The sequence below is a fragment of the Coregonus clupeaformis genome, chromosome 37 (genome assembly GCF_020615455.1).
Source record: "Coregonus clupeaformis isolate EN_2021a chromosome 37, ASM2061545v1, whole genome shotgun sequence".
Taxonomy (NCBI): domain Eukaryota; kingdom Metazoa; phylum Chordata; class Actinopteri; order Salmoniformes; family Salmonidae; genus Coregonus; species Coregonus clupeaformis.
In genome coordinates this window covers 16,747,929-16,765,490 of record NC_059228.1, presented here as the reverse complement: position 1 = coordinate 16,765,490, position 17,562 = coordinate 16,747,929, and the positions used below count along the sequence as shown (strand labels likewise).

General features: G+C 41.9%; 1 protein-coding gene across 1 annotated transcript; it reads left to right on the top strand.

Moving 5' to 3' along the window:
* Positions 1–6,031: 6,031 nt before the first annotated feature.
* Positions 6,032–17,562, top strand: LOC121553675 (hypoxia-inducible factor 1-alpha inhibitor). Its single transcript, XM_041866968.2, has 8 exons — positions 6,032–6,484; positions 8,962–9,212; positions 10,303–10,451; positions 11,522–11,667; positions 11,932–12,038; positions 12,298–12,361; positions 12,632–12,742; positions 13,963–17,562. The coding sequence occupies exons 1-8, from the start codon at positions 6,296–6,298 to the stop codon at positions 14,017–14,019; spliced, it is 1,074 nt and encodes a 357-aa protein (XP_041722902.1). The 5' UTR covers positions 6,032–6,295; the 3' UTR covers positions 14,020–17,562.

Here is a 17,562-nt window from a genome sequence, read left to right as displayed (position 1 = left end):
GTTAAATGGCTAAAAACTACTGCTCTCCCTCTCCCACAGACTATCCACCCTGACTCAATGCCATTCCACAGGTCTCTACCCAGTCAGACAAAACCTAAAATCATGATTGATTCGATGTATTACTCCATTACGCTGCTGTCCATTGATTATTGATTGTCATTAACATAAGTATTTATCTATTTATCCTGCTACTGGTCACTATTACTCCTGTTTACGTATATATACAGTTGAAGTCGGAAGTTCACATACACCTTAGCCAAATACATTTAAACTCAGTTTTTCACAATTCCTGACATTTAATCCTAGTAAAAATTCCCTGTCTATGGTCAGTTAGGATCACCACTTTATTTTAAGAATGTGAAATGTCAGAATAATAGTAGAGAAAATGATTTATTTCATCACATTCCCAGTGGGTCAGAAGTTTACATACACTAAATTAGTATTTGGTAGCATTGCCTTTAAATTGTTTAACTGGGGTCAAACGTTTCGGGTAGCCTTCCACAAGCTTCCCACAATAAGTTGGGTGAATTTTGGCAAATCCCTCCTGACAGAGCTGGTGTAACTGAGTCAGGTTTGTAGGCCTCCTTGCTAGCACATGCTTTTTCAGTTCTGCCCACACATTTTCTATAGGATTGAGGTCAGCGCTTTGTGATGGCCACTCCAACACCTTGACTTTGTTGTCCTTAAGCCATTTTGCCACAACTTTGGAAGTATGCTTGGGGTCATTGTCCATTTGGAAGATTCAGTTGCGACCAAGCTTCCTGACTGATGTCTTGAGATGTTGCTTCAATATATCCATATAATTTTCATTCTTCATGATGCCATCTATTTTGTGAAGTGCACCAGTCCCTCCTGCAGCAAAGCACCCCCACAGCATGATGCTGCCACCCCCATGCTTCATGGTCAGGATGGTGTTCTTCGGCTTGCAAGCGTTCCCCTTTTTCCTCCAAACATAACGATGGTCATTATGGGCAAACAGTTCTATTTTTGTTTCATCAGACCAGAGGACATTTCTCCAAAAAGTACGATCTTTGTCCCCTTATGCAGTTGCAAACCGTAGTCTGGCTTTTTTATGGCGGTTTTGGAGCAGTGGCTTCTTCCTTGCTGAGTGGCCTTTCAGGTTATGTCGATATAGGACTCGTTTTACTGTGGATATAGATACTTTTGTACCTGTTTCCTCCAGCATCTTCACAAGGTCCTTTGCTGTTGTTCTGGGATTGATTTGCACCTTTCGCACCAAAGTACGTTCAACTCTAGGAGACAGAACGCGTCTCCTTCCTGAGCGGTATGACGGCTGCGTAGTCCCATGGTGTTTATACTTGCGTACTATTGTTTGTACAGAGGAACGTGGTACCTTCAGGCGTTTGGAAATTGCTCCCAAGGATGAACCAGACTTTTGGAGGTCTACAAAAATGTTGCTTATTTCTTTTGATTTCCCCATGACGTCAAGCAAAGAGGCACGGAGTTTGAAGGTAGGCCTTGAAATACATCCACAGGTACACCTCCAATTGACTCAAATGATGTTAATTAGTCTATCAGAAGCTTCTAAAGCCATGACATAATTTTCTGGAATTTTCCAAGCTGTTTAAAGGCACAGTCAACTTACGTATGTAAACTTTTGACCCACTGGAATTGTGATACAGTGAATTGTAAGTGAAATAATCTGTCTGTAAACAATTGTTGGAAAAATTACCTGTGTCATGCACAAAGTAGATGTCCCAACTGACTTGCCAAAATTATAGTTTGTTAACAAGAAATGAGTGGAGTGGTTGAAAAACAAGTTTTTATGACTCCAACCTAAGTGTATGTAAACTTCCGACTTCAACTTGTGACGAGGTGTGAAAGGAGGAGTCAGGCGCAGGAGGTAAAATACCGAAGTCCAGAGTTTATTCCGTTTACATAAATTAAACGGCCCAAGCGTCAAACGAAACTATTACAAGAGAAAACATCCACCTTGGCATAAACACAGTGAAATGTAGCTCAACCGAGCTACACGCTCTCACAACAAACAATCACTCACAAAGACAAGGGGAACAGAGGGAACACTGATACACATACTAATTAGGGGAATGAGCACCAGGTGTGTGTGATTGAAAAGACATGACAAGTGGAGTGATGAGAATGGGATCGGCAGTAGCTAGTACTCCGGTGACGATGAACGCCAAAGCCTGCCCGAACCAGGAGGGGGGGCAGCCTCGGCGGAAGTCGTGACACAACTGTATATTACCATAAGTATTTACAGTATATATTCCTGCTACCAGTCACTTTCAGTCCTGTTTACATGTATATGTTACTACCAGTCTCTTTTTATGTATAAACCCACCTCAAACCACTCCAGTACCCCTGCACATTGAATAAGGTACTGGCACTGACCTGTATATACAATACTTACATTCTCGTGTTTCTTTAACTCTCAACGTAGTTCTTCTGTGGTTTTTTATTCAGACTTGTATTTTTTATTCTATTTTCTATATTATTATTATTATCACTGCCATGTTGGAAAGAGCTCTCAAGATAAGAATTTCACTGTAATGTTTTACACCTGTTGTATCCTGTGCACGTGGCAAATAAACTTTGCAACTTGAAACTGCAAGTTTTACAGTATAAAATATCACTACAGACCCCCTGTTTCGATTCCAGGCTGTATCACAACCGGCCGTGATTGGGAGTCCCATAGGGCGACGCACAATTGGCCCAGCGTCGTCCGGGTTTGGCCGGTGTAGGCCGTCATTGTAAATAAGAATTTGTTCTTAACTGACTTGCCTAGTTAAATATAGGTAAAATAAAATAAAAATAAATGTTATGGCTAAATACTGATTAAAGGCCCACTCCTCAATTCCTAAATATAAAAGAGTGGCCCTTTAAGTTGGTTGGTACAAAAGGTACAGAAACTGGCCAAAGTTACACAGACAAAGTAAGGAAACATAGCCTTGATCAGCTGGTCAGACGACTGAGCAAAGTCAATGGTGTGCAATACAAACAGAATGCTATCTTCAAAGTGTGACCATAGAGTTTACCCAGGGGTCAATGAAGTAAGAGGGTACTGTAACCAATGTTTAAATATTGACAGACCATTTCAAAAGTATTTGTCTATCCCCTCCACCTAACACACACATGCGGACCAAGCGTGCACGTGCACGGACACATGCATGGACAGACTCACGCAGACACACATATACAGTATCCACACACACAGGGTTGGGAAGTAACGTATTACATGTAACAGGTATTCATAATAATCATCCGATTACAAAAATTAAGTAACTGTAATCATCCCAAATTCCTTTTGAAAAATGTGTAATCAGATTACAGTTACATTAAAACAGTGCATTCGGAAAGTATTCAGACCCCTTGACTTTTTACACATTTTGTTACGTTACAGCCTTATTCTAAAATTGATTAAATTGTTTTTTTCTCTCATCAATCTAAATACAATACCCCATAATGACAAAGCAAAAACAGGTTTTTAGAAATGTTTGCAAATGTATTAAAAATTAAAAACGGAAATACACATCTACATAAGTATTCAGACCCTTTACTCAGTACTTTGTTGACGCACCTTTGGCAGCGATTACAGCCTCGAGTCTTCTTGGGTATGACGCTACAAGCTTGGCACACCTGTATTTGTGGAGTTTCTCCCATTCTTCTCTGCAGATCCACTCAAGCTCTGTCAGGTTGGATGGGGAGCTTTGCTGCACAGCTATTTTCAAGTCTCTCCAGAGATGTTAGATCGAGTTCAAGTCCGGGCTCTGGCTGGGCCACTCAAGGACATTCAGAGACTTGTCCCGAAGCCACTCCTGCATTGTCTTGGCTGTGTGCTTAGAGTTGTTGTCCTGTTGGAAGGTGAACCTTCACCCCAGTCTGAGGTCCTGAGCGCTTTGGAGCAGGTTTTCATCAAGGATCTCTCTGTACTTTGCCTCGTTCATCTTTCCCTCGATCCTGACTAGTCTCGCAGTCCCTGCCACTGAAAAACATCCCCACAGCATGATGCTGCCACCACCATGCTTCACCGTAGGGATGGTGCCAGGTTTCCTCCAGACGTGACGTTTGGCATTCAGGCCGAAGAGTTCAACCTTGTTTTCATCTTTTTATTTTTGTACCTTTATTTAACTAGGCAAGTCAGTTAAGAACAAATTCTTATTTACAATGATGGCCTACACCGGCCAAACCCGGACGACGCTGGGCCAATTGTGCGCCACCCTATGGGACTCCCAATCACGGCCGGTTGTGATACAGCCTGGAATCGAACCAGGGGGTCTGTAGTGACACCTCAAGCACTGAGATGCAGTGCCGTAGACCGCTGCGCCACTCGGCCACTCGACCACTCGAGATTCCTTTAGGTGCCTTTTGGCAAACTCCAAGCGGGCTGTCATGTGCCTTTTACTGAGGAGTGGCTTCCTTCTGGCCACTTTACCATAAAGGCCTGATTGGTGGAGAGCTGCAGAGATGGTTGTCCTTTGGGAAGGTTCTCCCATCTCCACAGAGGAACTCTGGAGCTCTGTCAGAGTGACCATCGGGTTCTTGATCACCTCCCTGACCAAGGCCCTTCTCCCCTGATTGCTCAGTTTGGCTGGGCGGCCAGCTCTCTGAAGATTCTTGGTGGTTCCAAACTTCTTCCCCAGATCTGTGCTTTCAACACAATCCTGTCTCGGAGCTCTACGGACAATTCCTTCGACCTCATGGCTTGGTTTTTTTCTCTGACATGCACTGTCAACTGTGGGACCTTATATAGACAGGTGTGTGCCTTTCCAAATCATGTCCAATCAATTGAATTTACCACAGGTGGACTCCAATCAAGTTGTAGAAACATCTCAAGGATGATCAATGGAAACAGGATGCACCTGAGCTCAATTTTGAGTCTCATAGCAAAGGGTCTGAATACTTACAAGGTATTTCTGTTTTTGCTTTGTTATTATGAGGTATTGTGTGTAGATTGATGAGGAAATGTGTATTTTAATCCATTTTAGAATAAGGCTGTAACGTAACAAAATGTGGAAAAAGTCAAGGGGTCTGAATACTTTCCGAATGCACTTTACAGTTAGTTACCTTCAACAACTGATTACATATTTGATTACTCAATCTAATCAGGATGTGTGCTACAAGTGTTTGCCTTAAACATAATAAAATATACGATTTTTAAACATTGTTTAAAGCTGGAAGTCACCTTTCAGTGGGAATTTTGTTCTAATCTATTTTTAATCTGCTGCCAAATTTGCGCTCCTTGGTTGCTTTCGACAGAACCTTTTTGTAACCAAAACACCTTTCAGTGGGAATTTTGTTCTAATCTATTTTTAATCTGTTGCCAAATTTGTGCTCCTTGGTTGCTTTCGACAGAACCTTTTTGTAACCAAAACGTAGGACCCACATTTACTGAGACCTGAATCATCCCCCACCTCATCAGGATCTTTGTGTCGAAAGGACATTTTTCATAATACAGTACCACCCTGTTCACTTCCAAAGCACTGGGATGACATACAGTATAATTTGATTTCTCTTTAGAGAGGGTACTGATCAGTGTACAGCATAAACTGAGGAGGCAGAGATGCTGGCTAACCAAGGAAGTAATCCAAAAGTAATCCTTAAATTACACATTTTGAGTAATCCAATGAATTATGTTACTAATTACGTGTATTGTCATGTAATCTGTAATCAGTAACTGATTACATTTTTCATGTAATCCGTCCAACCCTGCACACACACACATATACAGAGAGATGAGCAAAGACACATAAAATGTATCTTATTTGCACCGAATTTCAACTCTGAATCCTATATTCTATGGGTGTCTCTCATTTCAAGATTTCAAGTGAGTATAATTCACAATTTTTTGCATACACTGTGACGTCAGAAACCTAAGCAGGACGGTTTTTTTTGGACCGTTTTCATTCTAATCCAATAGCAGTACTCTTACGCCATCTGATGGATGTGTGCAAAGTTGCTCTATAGCAGTTAGTCATTCAGTACACTAGATGTCGCTGTACTCTCATTCCACCTCGCTTGGTATTTCCCTTCCAAATAAATGTTGGTTTTCTGCCTGTCACTGTTCTTATTATACCTCAGTGGTCACGGCTGTGTTTACACATTTGACTGGTGCTAGCAACCATTGAGCGTTGGAAGCTTGTAGGCTCTGTGTTTAATTTCTTGAATTGGAAATAAACAGACAATTTCTGCATGGCTATGTTGTGAGCAAACACGTAGCATAGGTCCCAAAGAAGAGGCGTAAGTATCTCTATTCAAGAGAACATATTTTGACAGCAGGCGAGGGGCAATATTGGCTTGAGTTCGGTACACCGGCATGGCAGCGGCAACAGTGGTCGAAAATGATCCGACGGCGAGCGAAGGCGGTGCCGCATCATTCTCGGAGCCGGAGGTCCACAGCCCTATCTGGAACGAATCTCAACTTCGAAAGTATCCTTTCCAGACCAGACCGATACCCAGACTCTCTCACACGGATCCTAGAGCTGAGATGCTCATAAACAACGAGGTAAAGTGACACTTGTAATGTTCTTGTTCGAGTCTGACAGCTAGCTCAAATTAAGTAAAATGGTATTTGTCACATGCGCCTAATACAACGGGTGTATACTTTACCGCGGAATGCTTGCTTACGAGCCCTTCCCAACGATGCAGTTAAAAAATAATAAGGAAAATAAAAAATAGTAACACCAGGAATAAAATACACAAGAATGGAACTATATACCGTACAGGGAGTACAGTATCAGATCAATGTGCAGGCCAGGGGTACGAGGTATTTGGTGAGAAACAAAATTAACTAGCTAACGATAGCTATATAGCTAGCTGCTACATTGTCAACTAACGTTAATCAACAAGTATTTTGTCTAGCACATCCCTCCAGCTTGTATCCTGTATGTTGTTGGTAAGATAGCCAATGTCCTCTCAACTGAATCAGCTGCCGGGCAAGCTAGCTAGCTAGCCAGCTAACACGATTTTGACAGTGGTTCTATTTTTTGTATCCAGGTTTGTGCTGCATGGATCAAATATCATGCAAGAGAGACCCCACTTGGTCTGGGTGATAGTGGACAAGTCCAGTGTTCTTCCAACCTGGCCCTGGGGTCCTTCATAGGGTGTGCAGTTCCTGTTCCAATGTATTATGGCAGGGCTTGATGATCAGTTGATTAGGTGAAACGGGTGTTTTTGACGCTGGACTGGAACACAAGCTTGGCTGTAGCCTAGGTTTTGGGCCCCAAGACCAAAGAACACAGGACTTTACATGCAAGTCTGCATGGGCATGGCACTGCAGTGCAGATAATCAGTTTGGTGGTAACACATATCTGGCCTACCATAGACTATCTTATTTTCATAGGTAGCCTATGAAGCAGACTTTTTTTCCCCTCCTGTCCGATACTGTTTGTCAACCAGGTAATCTGGACCCCTTGTTAGCAAGCTCCTCTCAGTATACACGTGCCACCTCCCTTGCTTTATGTTCAATAATAAAACATCATGCCTCCACTTGAATGCTTCTCTCCAAAAGTCAGTCTGCATTTACTACATCTGATATGTCGTTGATTCCCATGAAATTATATCGGCTAGTTGATTTCTAACTTGACCTACATCACAGATATGCAACAGTCACACCCTGTTATAACACTGAAATGCACGTACCACTAAGTAAATAAATATTTCTGATATGAGTGTCTTTTGCATCCATTGATCTGCCTTTCTTTGGAATATGATTATGTGATGCCAGATATTAGGCTACAGCCTGGAAGATCAATGCTGGCTGTTAATATATGGCAGGGACATCTAGGCTATTACTGTGTAAATCGGTAACTGTTCACATAACGGCGAACTGTAGTGAATATCAGTTATATGTCCCATACACAAGGCTAGGTGCACAACAGTATTGTGCATGGGACATATAGGCCTATACCTGTGGCAGACATAACTGTGTTGTTTGCTGCGTGATCTATCTGCAAAGTAAACGTTTTCTGCATGCAAATTACAGGTTTTATTCCTTGGTCTTTATTCAGCTATTTTATTATTATCATGCTGACACGAGCAGTTGCCAGCATGATTCAAATATAGCTTTTTTTGTGGTTGAGGAAAGTAGGCATAGAATGATGGTGTTTCCACTATTATGACCTGTGGTGAACTCCCAGTGTACTCAGATGGGAGAGGGGAAGAGAGGAGGATGGGAGGAGAGGAGGGGTTGCGTTTTGACCAGACACAACAATGTTGACTAGGAGGTGAATGAGCTGTTTGATTCAGATTTACCGCGCGTTAAACAGTAGAGTACCGAATAGAGTAGACCAACAATTTGCTGTTGACATTAAATTAGTGTAATAGCGTCTGTTTCACAGAAGTAAAAGTGAAACAACATAGTCTGTTGAAATGGAGCTTCCGTATCCTATTCATAATTAATTTAGTATCTTTTGCCTCTTGCTTCCGCCCTGCTTGCGGTCTTGCTGTAAAGGCTTCGCTAGTGAAATACAGTGCAGCGGCACAGCGCGCATGTTCGTGCTACACAGCCTACGTTCCAACAGTCACGTAGCACTTGCCACTTGTGTCCAATGGGACCATCAATCGCGCTGCCTGCCAGCGAACCGCAGTGTTGTTGATACACATAGCTTATGCAGGCGCTTCCTATTCCCCAGAAACAGGTGTGCCTTTCTTTGCTACGTGCATAAGGATCATATGTATAATGTATTAAAAGCTATTAAATATTGATGAATTCTCCATGCATTTAATTTGGTCTGACTATAGCCTAAAAATTCAATGCATCAAAGGAAAACTGATTAGATGTATAATGATATTTAATGCATATAACGTTAGGCCTATCACTATTAGGAAAACATGTTAACAAATTATGCAAAAAGTTGAATACGTTTTGTATAATTTAATCAAAATTGTTGCTTGCTTCAGTCCTATATTATAACAAATAAAAAGATCAGAGTATATGCAGTCTTTTTCTAACCTAACAAATCCTCATTTTTTGGTTTCTAGGAACCAGTGGTTTTAACAGACACCAATCTAGTGTATCCGGCTCTCCAGTGGGACATCCCGTACCTGCAGGAGAACATTGGAAGCGGGGACTTCTCCGTGTACATCGCAGAAAACCACAAATTCCTCTACTATGACGAGAAGAAAATGGCCAACTTTGAGAACTTTGTACCCAAGTCTCGACGGATAGACATGAAATTCTCGGATTTTGTGGAGAAAATGCAAAAAATGCAGGAAGAGGGAGGAGATGAGAGGTAATGTTATTGTGTAAATGGATATATTAAACCATCATCTGAGGGAGGATGATCTGCTGTTTGATCTGTTGTCCTGCTGCAGTAGAGCTAGGTCCTTATGGACAGTTGATGAAAAAGATTAGAGACATTTTATCAGTACTGAATATGAGTGAAAGTAATATACAACTTCTCTTATTTGAGTCACAAAACGTGTGTGTGTGTGTAATATGGCCAGAATCAGATGAAATGCTATCCAGTCTAGGTGTTTGCGTTGCAGGTGTGCTGCTCATTAGTCGAAAGTCGAAAGTCAAATGTTGAGTGAGTCAAATGAAATCTAATGCAGGAACTGAAGTAGCTAGCTGTCGAGAATGACTAAGCATTTATACGGCATCTTGGGAACACTTTGTACCATTGCCACCTGACTGAGTTACATGGCCTGGGAGACACACACACATCACTTACTGCACTGAGCCCCTTCCTTAAAGCTAATGCTTGCTGCTTGTGTCCACGTACTGTAGATTTAATCAGTTAAATGACGTTTTCTGTCACATTATATAGTAGTGGTTTTGTGCAATGTTTGTTGCATGGCATTACTGTTTTCTGATTGAAATCATTCTTTGTGGTTTGGCAAGGAATACTTTCTTCTGAGCCGAGTTGAACATTTATATTGGCAAGACAAGCTTTAATTTCCGGATGCACGTAAACTTGCTGAGTACACTTGACTCCTGATAAGTGCAAACTCTGTATGTGCATTGCAGTTCAACTGTCCCTATTCAATTGCATTCCTCTTAATTGCTCTGTATATCTGTGTTATCCACTGGGCTTACAGCAGCATATTCACAACAGTTCCAATCCGTTTTCTTTTATCAGTTGTTGACTACAGTTACAGCATTACCTCTTCTTTGGACTGCATTAATGACAGAGTGCCATGAAGGACAGTCTTATCCTATCTTTGTGTCTCTATCCAGATTCTGCTCCACAACTAGCTCCAGGAGCACTGTACTTCAGCTCCCTCTGTGGCTGTGCTCCTTCCAAAATATGTGCAAAGCTGAAGATCCATTTCCATCTCAGCAGATGGACTAATTCTATTCTATTCTGTTCATCCTCCCAGGGTGTACCTGCAGCAAACCCTGAACGACACAGTGGGCAGGAAGATCGTGGTGGACTTTCTGGGTTTCAACTGGAACTGGATCACCAAGCAGCAGAGCAAGAGGAACTGGGGCCAGCTCACCTCCAACCTGCTTCTCATAGGCATGGAGGGTAAGAGACCTAGCCCTGGCCTATAGGAATGGAGGGTAAGAGACCTAGCCCTGGCCTATAGGAATGGAGGGTAAGAGACCTAGCCCTGGCCTATAGGAATGGAGGGTAAAGACCTAGCCCTGGCCTATAGGAATGGAGGGTAAGAGACCTAGCCCTGGCCTATAGGAATGGAGGGTAAGAGACCTAGCCCTGGCCTATAGGAATGGAGGGTAAGAGACCTAGCCCTGGCCTATAGGAATGGAGGGTAAGAGACCTAGCCCTGGCCTATAGGAATGGAGGGTAAGAGACCTAGCCCTGGCCTATAGGAATGGAGGGTAAGAGACCTAGCCCTGGCCTATAGGAATGGAGGGTAAAGACCTAGCCCTGGCCTATAGGAATGGAGGGTAAAGACCTAGCCCTGGCCTATAGGAATGGAGGGTAAGAGACCTAGCCCTGGCCTATAGGAATGGAGGGTAAAGACCTAGCCCTGGCCTATAGGAATGGAGGGTAGAGACCTAGCCCTGGCCTATAGGAATGGAGGGTAAGGAACTGAGGGGTTTATAAGAATGAAGGGTAAGCAGGGTTTTCCCAGGATGTTTTAACTAGGTTGGTGCTGCTGAGTACGGGGGAGGGGGGGATGGGAGGCCCGGAGGGAGTCAGTGCCCCCCTTTTGACTCAGAGATTTTTGCGGCTTTTAACACCTGTAACCGCCATTTCCTGCAATCTAGATCCATAAATGATAACAAATAGTTTTTCTTTTAAAGTTACAAAATCAGCACCACTTTTACATTCTTTGGGGAGAACCCTGGTAAGGAAGGGACCCTGGGGCTTTTAGGCATGGGGACCATGGCTAGTAGGTGATTTCTCTAGTCATATTAGACAAGGAAATTATAAATAGTATATCTACAATGTGGGTGCCATATATCGCTGATGGAAAGAGTGAAGTATCCTGTATCAATGTGCAGTAAAAAGCCTTGTGGAAAGGGCATTATGAAAGAAATCCACTCGCCTTAAATAAGCTGAAATTAGCTTAAGGGCATTGCTCCTCCACAGACAGACAGGTAATCCTGTGATCTGCTCAATGTTTGTAGGCAACGTGACGCCAGCCCATTACGACGAGCAGCAGAACTTCTTTGCACAAATCAAAGGTTACAAGAGGTGCATCCTGTTCCCTCCCGACCAGTTTGAGTGTCTCTACCCCTTCCCTGTTCACCACCCCTGTGACAGACAGAGCCAGGTAAACCCTACTTTTTGATTTAATTCATTTGACAATTTTAAAACAATCAACCAGACGTGGATACAATGTAATCATAGAGGATAACACATCAAGGAAAACGTATTTCAATTGTGGTCCCTTTTGAAACCGGTAAGAAGGTTTGTGGAATAGGCCAAACACAACAGCGTGTTTGATTTGATATGCAGTGGCTTTTCTGTTTCTCAACTGTTTCTGTTTGTTTTTAATTTATCTTACTAACAGCAAGTTTGCTTTCGCCATTTGTAGGTTGACTTTGAGAACCCTGACTATGAGAGGTTTCCCAACTTCAAGAATGTGGCGGGCTATGAGACTGTGGTGGGCCCCGGAGATGTTCTGTACATCCCCATGTACTGGTAGGAGCTGCTTTACACTGTTCTACCTAGTAGTATGTGTGTGGTGGGATCCCATGTACAGTACAGTGTGTATTGGTAAGAGTAGTTCTGTACTGTGTCTGAAAATAGACAGTTTTTGATGTTGTTTTCTCACTGAGGATTCTGTCGCTGAAATGCCAACACTGTGCCATTGTGGAACCAGGCTGGTCAGTTTGACCTGTTGGTGACATTGTAAATGATCTGAGAATCCTGCTCTGTTTTCATTTCATGGCTAATTCAGGTGGCACCATATTGAGTCCCTGCTGAGTGGTGGAGTGACCATCACTGTCAACTTCTGGTACAAGGTAATGTATGTGCTCACTGAAATATGCCAACATGTATCACCATATCAGTATAATTTTTACTACATTCATGTCAACTAATGTTGTGGCACCCCGAAGAAGGCAGTATTACAGTCAAAATATTGGTTTAATGAATTGAATAACTTTGCATTGAAGGATAGATTTCTCACTGTGCGGTCTTCACTAGTCATTTTAAATCAGCATGGATCACCTTGATACATTAGAGGACATGTTATATTTCTGTCCTCACTACATGATCTGTCATTCCCCCAGGGTGCACCCACGCCCAAGAGGATAGAGTACCCACTGAGAGCTCAACAGAAGGTGGCCATCATGAGAAACATAGAGAAGATGCTAGGGGAGGCACTGGGAGACCCACACGAGGTACTGAAACTGGACAAATGAGGAATATTCTGATGGTATTTATTTATGGGAGATCTAGCCTGGTATGTTAAAGCAATTGTACACGAGAGGCCGTGGGTTTGGACTTTTTTAGCACGGCTGTGCTGCGGTCGTAGGTACGAGGCAAAGCCCACCCATCACAATGCTTGTTTTCACCAACGAGTTGTAGAAAGCCTGGTATTTGAATGCACTGGCTACTTTAGGCATATCTGGCATGATGTCATATATCTGGGCATGACAGCCATAATGTCATATATCTGGGCATGACAGCCATAATGTCATATATCTGGGCATGACAGCCATAATGTCATATATCTGGGCATGACAGCCATAATGTCATATATCTGGGCATGACAGCCATAATGTCATATATCTGGGCATGACAGCCATAATGTCATATATCTGGGCATGACAGCCATAATGTAATATCTGGGCATGACAGCCATAATGTAATATCTGGGCATGACAGCCATAATGTCATATATCTGGGCATGACAGCCATAATGTCATATATCTGGGCATGACAGCCATAATGTAATATCTGGGCATGACAGCCATAATGTAATATCTGGGCATGACAGCCATAATGTAATATCTGGGCATGACAGCCATAATGTAATATCTGGGCATGACAGCCATAATGTAATATCTGGGCATGACAGCCATAGTCAGAAGAGTTGGCTAAACCTAAGAACAAACTTCTCTGGACCAGGCTGCCAAAGATCCCATAGACACACTAGTTCCAGAGCTAGAACATGACTACATCATTTTTAGAACATCAAATTACATTTCACAGCTCTGAGATCCCAATGAGATTCCATTGAGATGAAGATTCTCGCTGGTTCCATAACTAGAACATGACATCAAATGAATGACATTCCATTTGGCTGCTCTGTATTTAGTTGGTCCCGTAGGAATAGTGCAGAAAGCATGCCATGCCCGGAATCTTTACGGCTCCGGAACGCTGACCCTGATAGCAACCCAATTACTGTGAATATTTATGGTCTACCTGATTTAGCACAGAGTGAATGGAAGAAGGGGGGAGATGTGGTACAGTACAAAGACAGGAGGACAGGACACTCAGTGAAACAACGCTATAGCTACAATATCTTACCTAATAGTAGGCACTAAAAGGTTTTCAACAACTGACTTGTTTTATTGCAACTGTGTTTTAATGCATCGATGTGCTTTCTGTTCCGTAGGTTGGTCCTTTATTGAATATGATGATTAAAGGCCGATATGACCAGGGATTCAGCTAGGTACTGCCTCAGAACTGTCTGTATGTGTGTTTGTGCGTGCCCAGGACATACACCTGATTGTGTGTTTGTAGGTGAGCGTGTGTGTGCAGACACGTGTTTGTGCATTCAGACTGTTGAGCTAGCAGTGACTTGGCCAATCAGCCATTTTGACTCTGTTTTGATTGTCTGGGAGCCATAATCATCGCAACTTCAGCCACCAGTGGGAAGACAATAGTGGACGGACGGACCAGCCATGGAGACCCTCGTGTAGTATGCTGTCAGAGAGTGCTACTCAGTTGAGGAACTGTGTAAACTACACAATGTAGAGTTGTGGTATTTTTGTGGGAGTCGAGCGATAGGCAGCCGTGTAGGTATCAAAGAATAACCCCCAAACACCCTCAAAGTGGAAGTTGCCCATAATTAACCACTGATGCAGGGTCAGATATTAGACATTCTATCATCACACGCAATAAGATTGGGGTTGGGAAAATCTGATCCTAGATCTGTAGTTGGGGGTGTGTTGTTAGTCATAACCAACAAGATAATCCCTTCCTCTATTCAACCGCTCCCCTGTCATTACAGTTTGGAACCATAGCAACACACATGTAGCTTGAATATTAAATAGGGAATAGATTTGTAGTAACTAAAGTAGCCCTACTTATTTTATGACAAACTTCTCAATTAATTTGCGGCACATGCACCCTGAAAGAGATGAGTCATATTCCTGTTCTTCTGTTGATTTAATGGTTGACTAGTCAGACTGGTTGACTAGTCAGACTGGTTGACTAGGTCAGATTGGTTGACTAGGTCAGACTGGTTGACTAGTCAGATTGGTTGACTAGGTCAGACTGGTTGACTAGTCAGATTGGTTGACTAGGTCAGACTGGTTGACTAGTCAGACTGGTTGACTAGGTCAGACTGGTTGACTAGGTCAGACTGGTTGACTAGTCAGACTGGTTGACTAGGTCAGACTGGTTGACTAGTTTTTCTTCAGTAAGCTGTTTTTTGTTTCTGTATGATTGCTGAACATTTCTATGTTACAGCCGACATACGTTTTCTTTGATGGTGTGTTTTTGTGTACATTCAGGCGTAACTGATTTTCTGTTGGTGTGTTATTATTTTTTGTTGTTGTAAATTTGTTATGATACATGGTACAATTAAGTTCATGAGGATGGGCTAAAAAGTATTTAAAGTTATTTCAATTGCAGCTGCACAGTAAAATAAGAATATTATCAACCCAACATGCTTTCAGTGTAATGATTGAAGACATCTCACCAGTTTTGCGATTGAAATTGATCCTAAAACAGGGTTTCCCAAACTCAGTCCTGGGGCCTCCCCTGGGTGCACGTTTTGTTTTTTGCCCTAGCGCTACACGGGGGGGGGGGGGACCTGTCCTAAACAACAGTTATGTTTTGCTCCGGTAACAGTGACAATACGTTAACCCTATATTATTTTAAATTAAATCAAATTTAAAAGTTGTTCTACTTGTAGTTATTACATCTGTATTTCTTAGTACTCCTACCAAGACTGTACCTAGTGGATGGTTTGCGTGCGTGCCTCTCCAATCTCACACTTCCCCTACTGTTGCTGTTTTTTCTCTCAATTCTTTAGGAAGGATGTCAAAGTGTGTGTGTGTGTGTGTGAGAGTTCAGTTGAATTCTGGTTGTTATTGTGCCATTGTAAAGTGTTTCTAGTGAACACCACTTCAACAGGTGCAGTTTAGAGCACAGGACCGATTTAAAGCACTCTACTTTTGGAAGTGCTGTGTGCCAAACCAGGTGTGTCCTTACAGGGTTGGGGCTATTTCCATTTCAATTTGGTCAATTCAGGAAGACAACTGTCATTTCAATTTTCCTCAATGATTTTCTGTGAGGAAAATGTGGATTTGGAATTTTTGTTTACTTAATGTAAACAATGTTCAGAAAGCTGTATGTATGGAGGCCCTGGTGTGACATTGGTTATATTGACTATTTGACTTACATTGGTAATGTGATGATTTTAAGCTGCATCATATTCATTTGTTATTAAAAGTAATAGCCTAGTTAAACCAGTCTGACCACGGCTGTGTGAATGGTGAACGCAGCATTCAGTCTGATTTATCTACTAGGCTAATATACTAATGCTGCATGTTCAATTCCTACACCTTCAGTGACTGACAAAACATTTCTAGGGGAGTTTCTATGTTCTAGCATTTTCCCAAAAGCATGTATTGTACTCCTCTGGCTTTCTAAAAACATATGGAATCCATCAATGGGAATGTTCATATCTTATTGTTTGTATTTAGGCTAATATTCTAAGAATGTTCATGTCAAGGGAGTGTGTGCTTGATTGTTGATAGTATATCAATATTGTTGATGAATAGACTAGTTATTCAATTAAGTGTTATTTGACAGTTAAGTCTGAGGTTAAATTGCTCTCCTACCTGTGTGCCTAGCTTGGTTATGACATGGCTCAAGAAACAGCAAGAACAATTATTTTTATTAAAGGATCTTTTTATTTAATTTTTTCATTATGCAGCTTTAAATGCAAAACCTGAACAGGGTTAAATGAAAACTATCATCTCTTTGCTGTGTTTTATTTTTATTTTACAAATACAAAACAGTTTTCTGGGTTCCTGCACTTGTATGATTTGAGTTTGTCTGCTGTATGTATTTTGCACTGATTTCAAAATGACAGCTGAACAAGGAGTTCTATTGTTGTGCTAGTGGCTTTGTAATAAAATTTTTAACTTTATTGATCAAGTCCTTGTATAAGTCATCACAGCGGTTTGGTGTCAAATTCAAGTCTGTCATTGCAGAGATTCATTGTTAGGAAATACAGTGGGGAGAACAAGTATTTGATACACTGCCGATTTTGCAGGTTTTCCTACTTACAAAGCATGTAGAGGTCTGTAATTTGTATCATAGGTACACTTCAACTGTGAGAGACGGAATCTAAAATTTTATGACAAACTTCTCAATTAATTTGCGGCACATGCACCCTGAAAGAGATGAGTCATATTCCTGTTCTTCTGTTGATTTAATGGTTGACTAGTCAGACTGGTTGACTAGTCAGACTGGTTGACTAGGTCAGATTGGTTGACTAGGTCAGACTGGTTGACTAGTCAGATTGGTTGACTAGGTCAGACTGGTTGACTAGTCAGACTGGTTGACTAGTCAGATTGGTTGACTAGGTCAGACTGGTTGACTAGTCAGATTGGTTGACTAGGTCAGACTGGTTGACTAGGTCAGACTGGTTGACTAGTCAGACTGGTTGACTAGTCAGACTGGTTGACTAGGTCAGACTGGTTGACTAGTCAGACTGGTTGACTAGGTCAGTAAGCTGTTTTTTGTTTCTGTATGATTGCTGAACATTTCTATGTTACAGCTGACATACGTTTTCTTTGATGGTGTGTTTTTGTGTACATTCAGGCGTAACTGATTTTCTGTTGGTGTGTTATTATTTTTTGTTGTTGTAAATTTGTTATGATACATGGTACAATTAAGTTCATGAGGATGGGCTAAAAAGTATTTAAAGTTATTTCAATTGCAGCTGCACAGTAAAATAAGAATATTATCAACCCAA

Coding starts and splice junctions, on each gene's coding strand:
- LOC121553675 (XM_041866968.2), top strand. CDS start 6,296: ATGGCAGCGGCAACAGTGGTCGAAAATGATCCGACGGCGAGCGAAGGC. Junction 12,039..12,297: donor CTGTACATCCCCATGTACTG/GTAGGAGCTGCT, acceptor TGGCTAATTCAG/GTGGCACCATATTGAGTCCC. Junction 12,362..12,631: donor CTGTCAACTTCTGGTACAAG/GTAATGTATGTG, acceptor TCATTCCCCCAG/GGTGCACCCACGCCCAAGAG.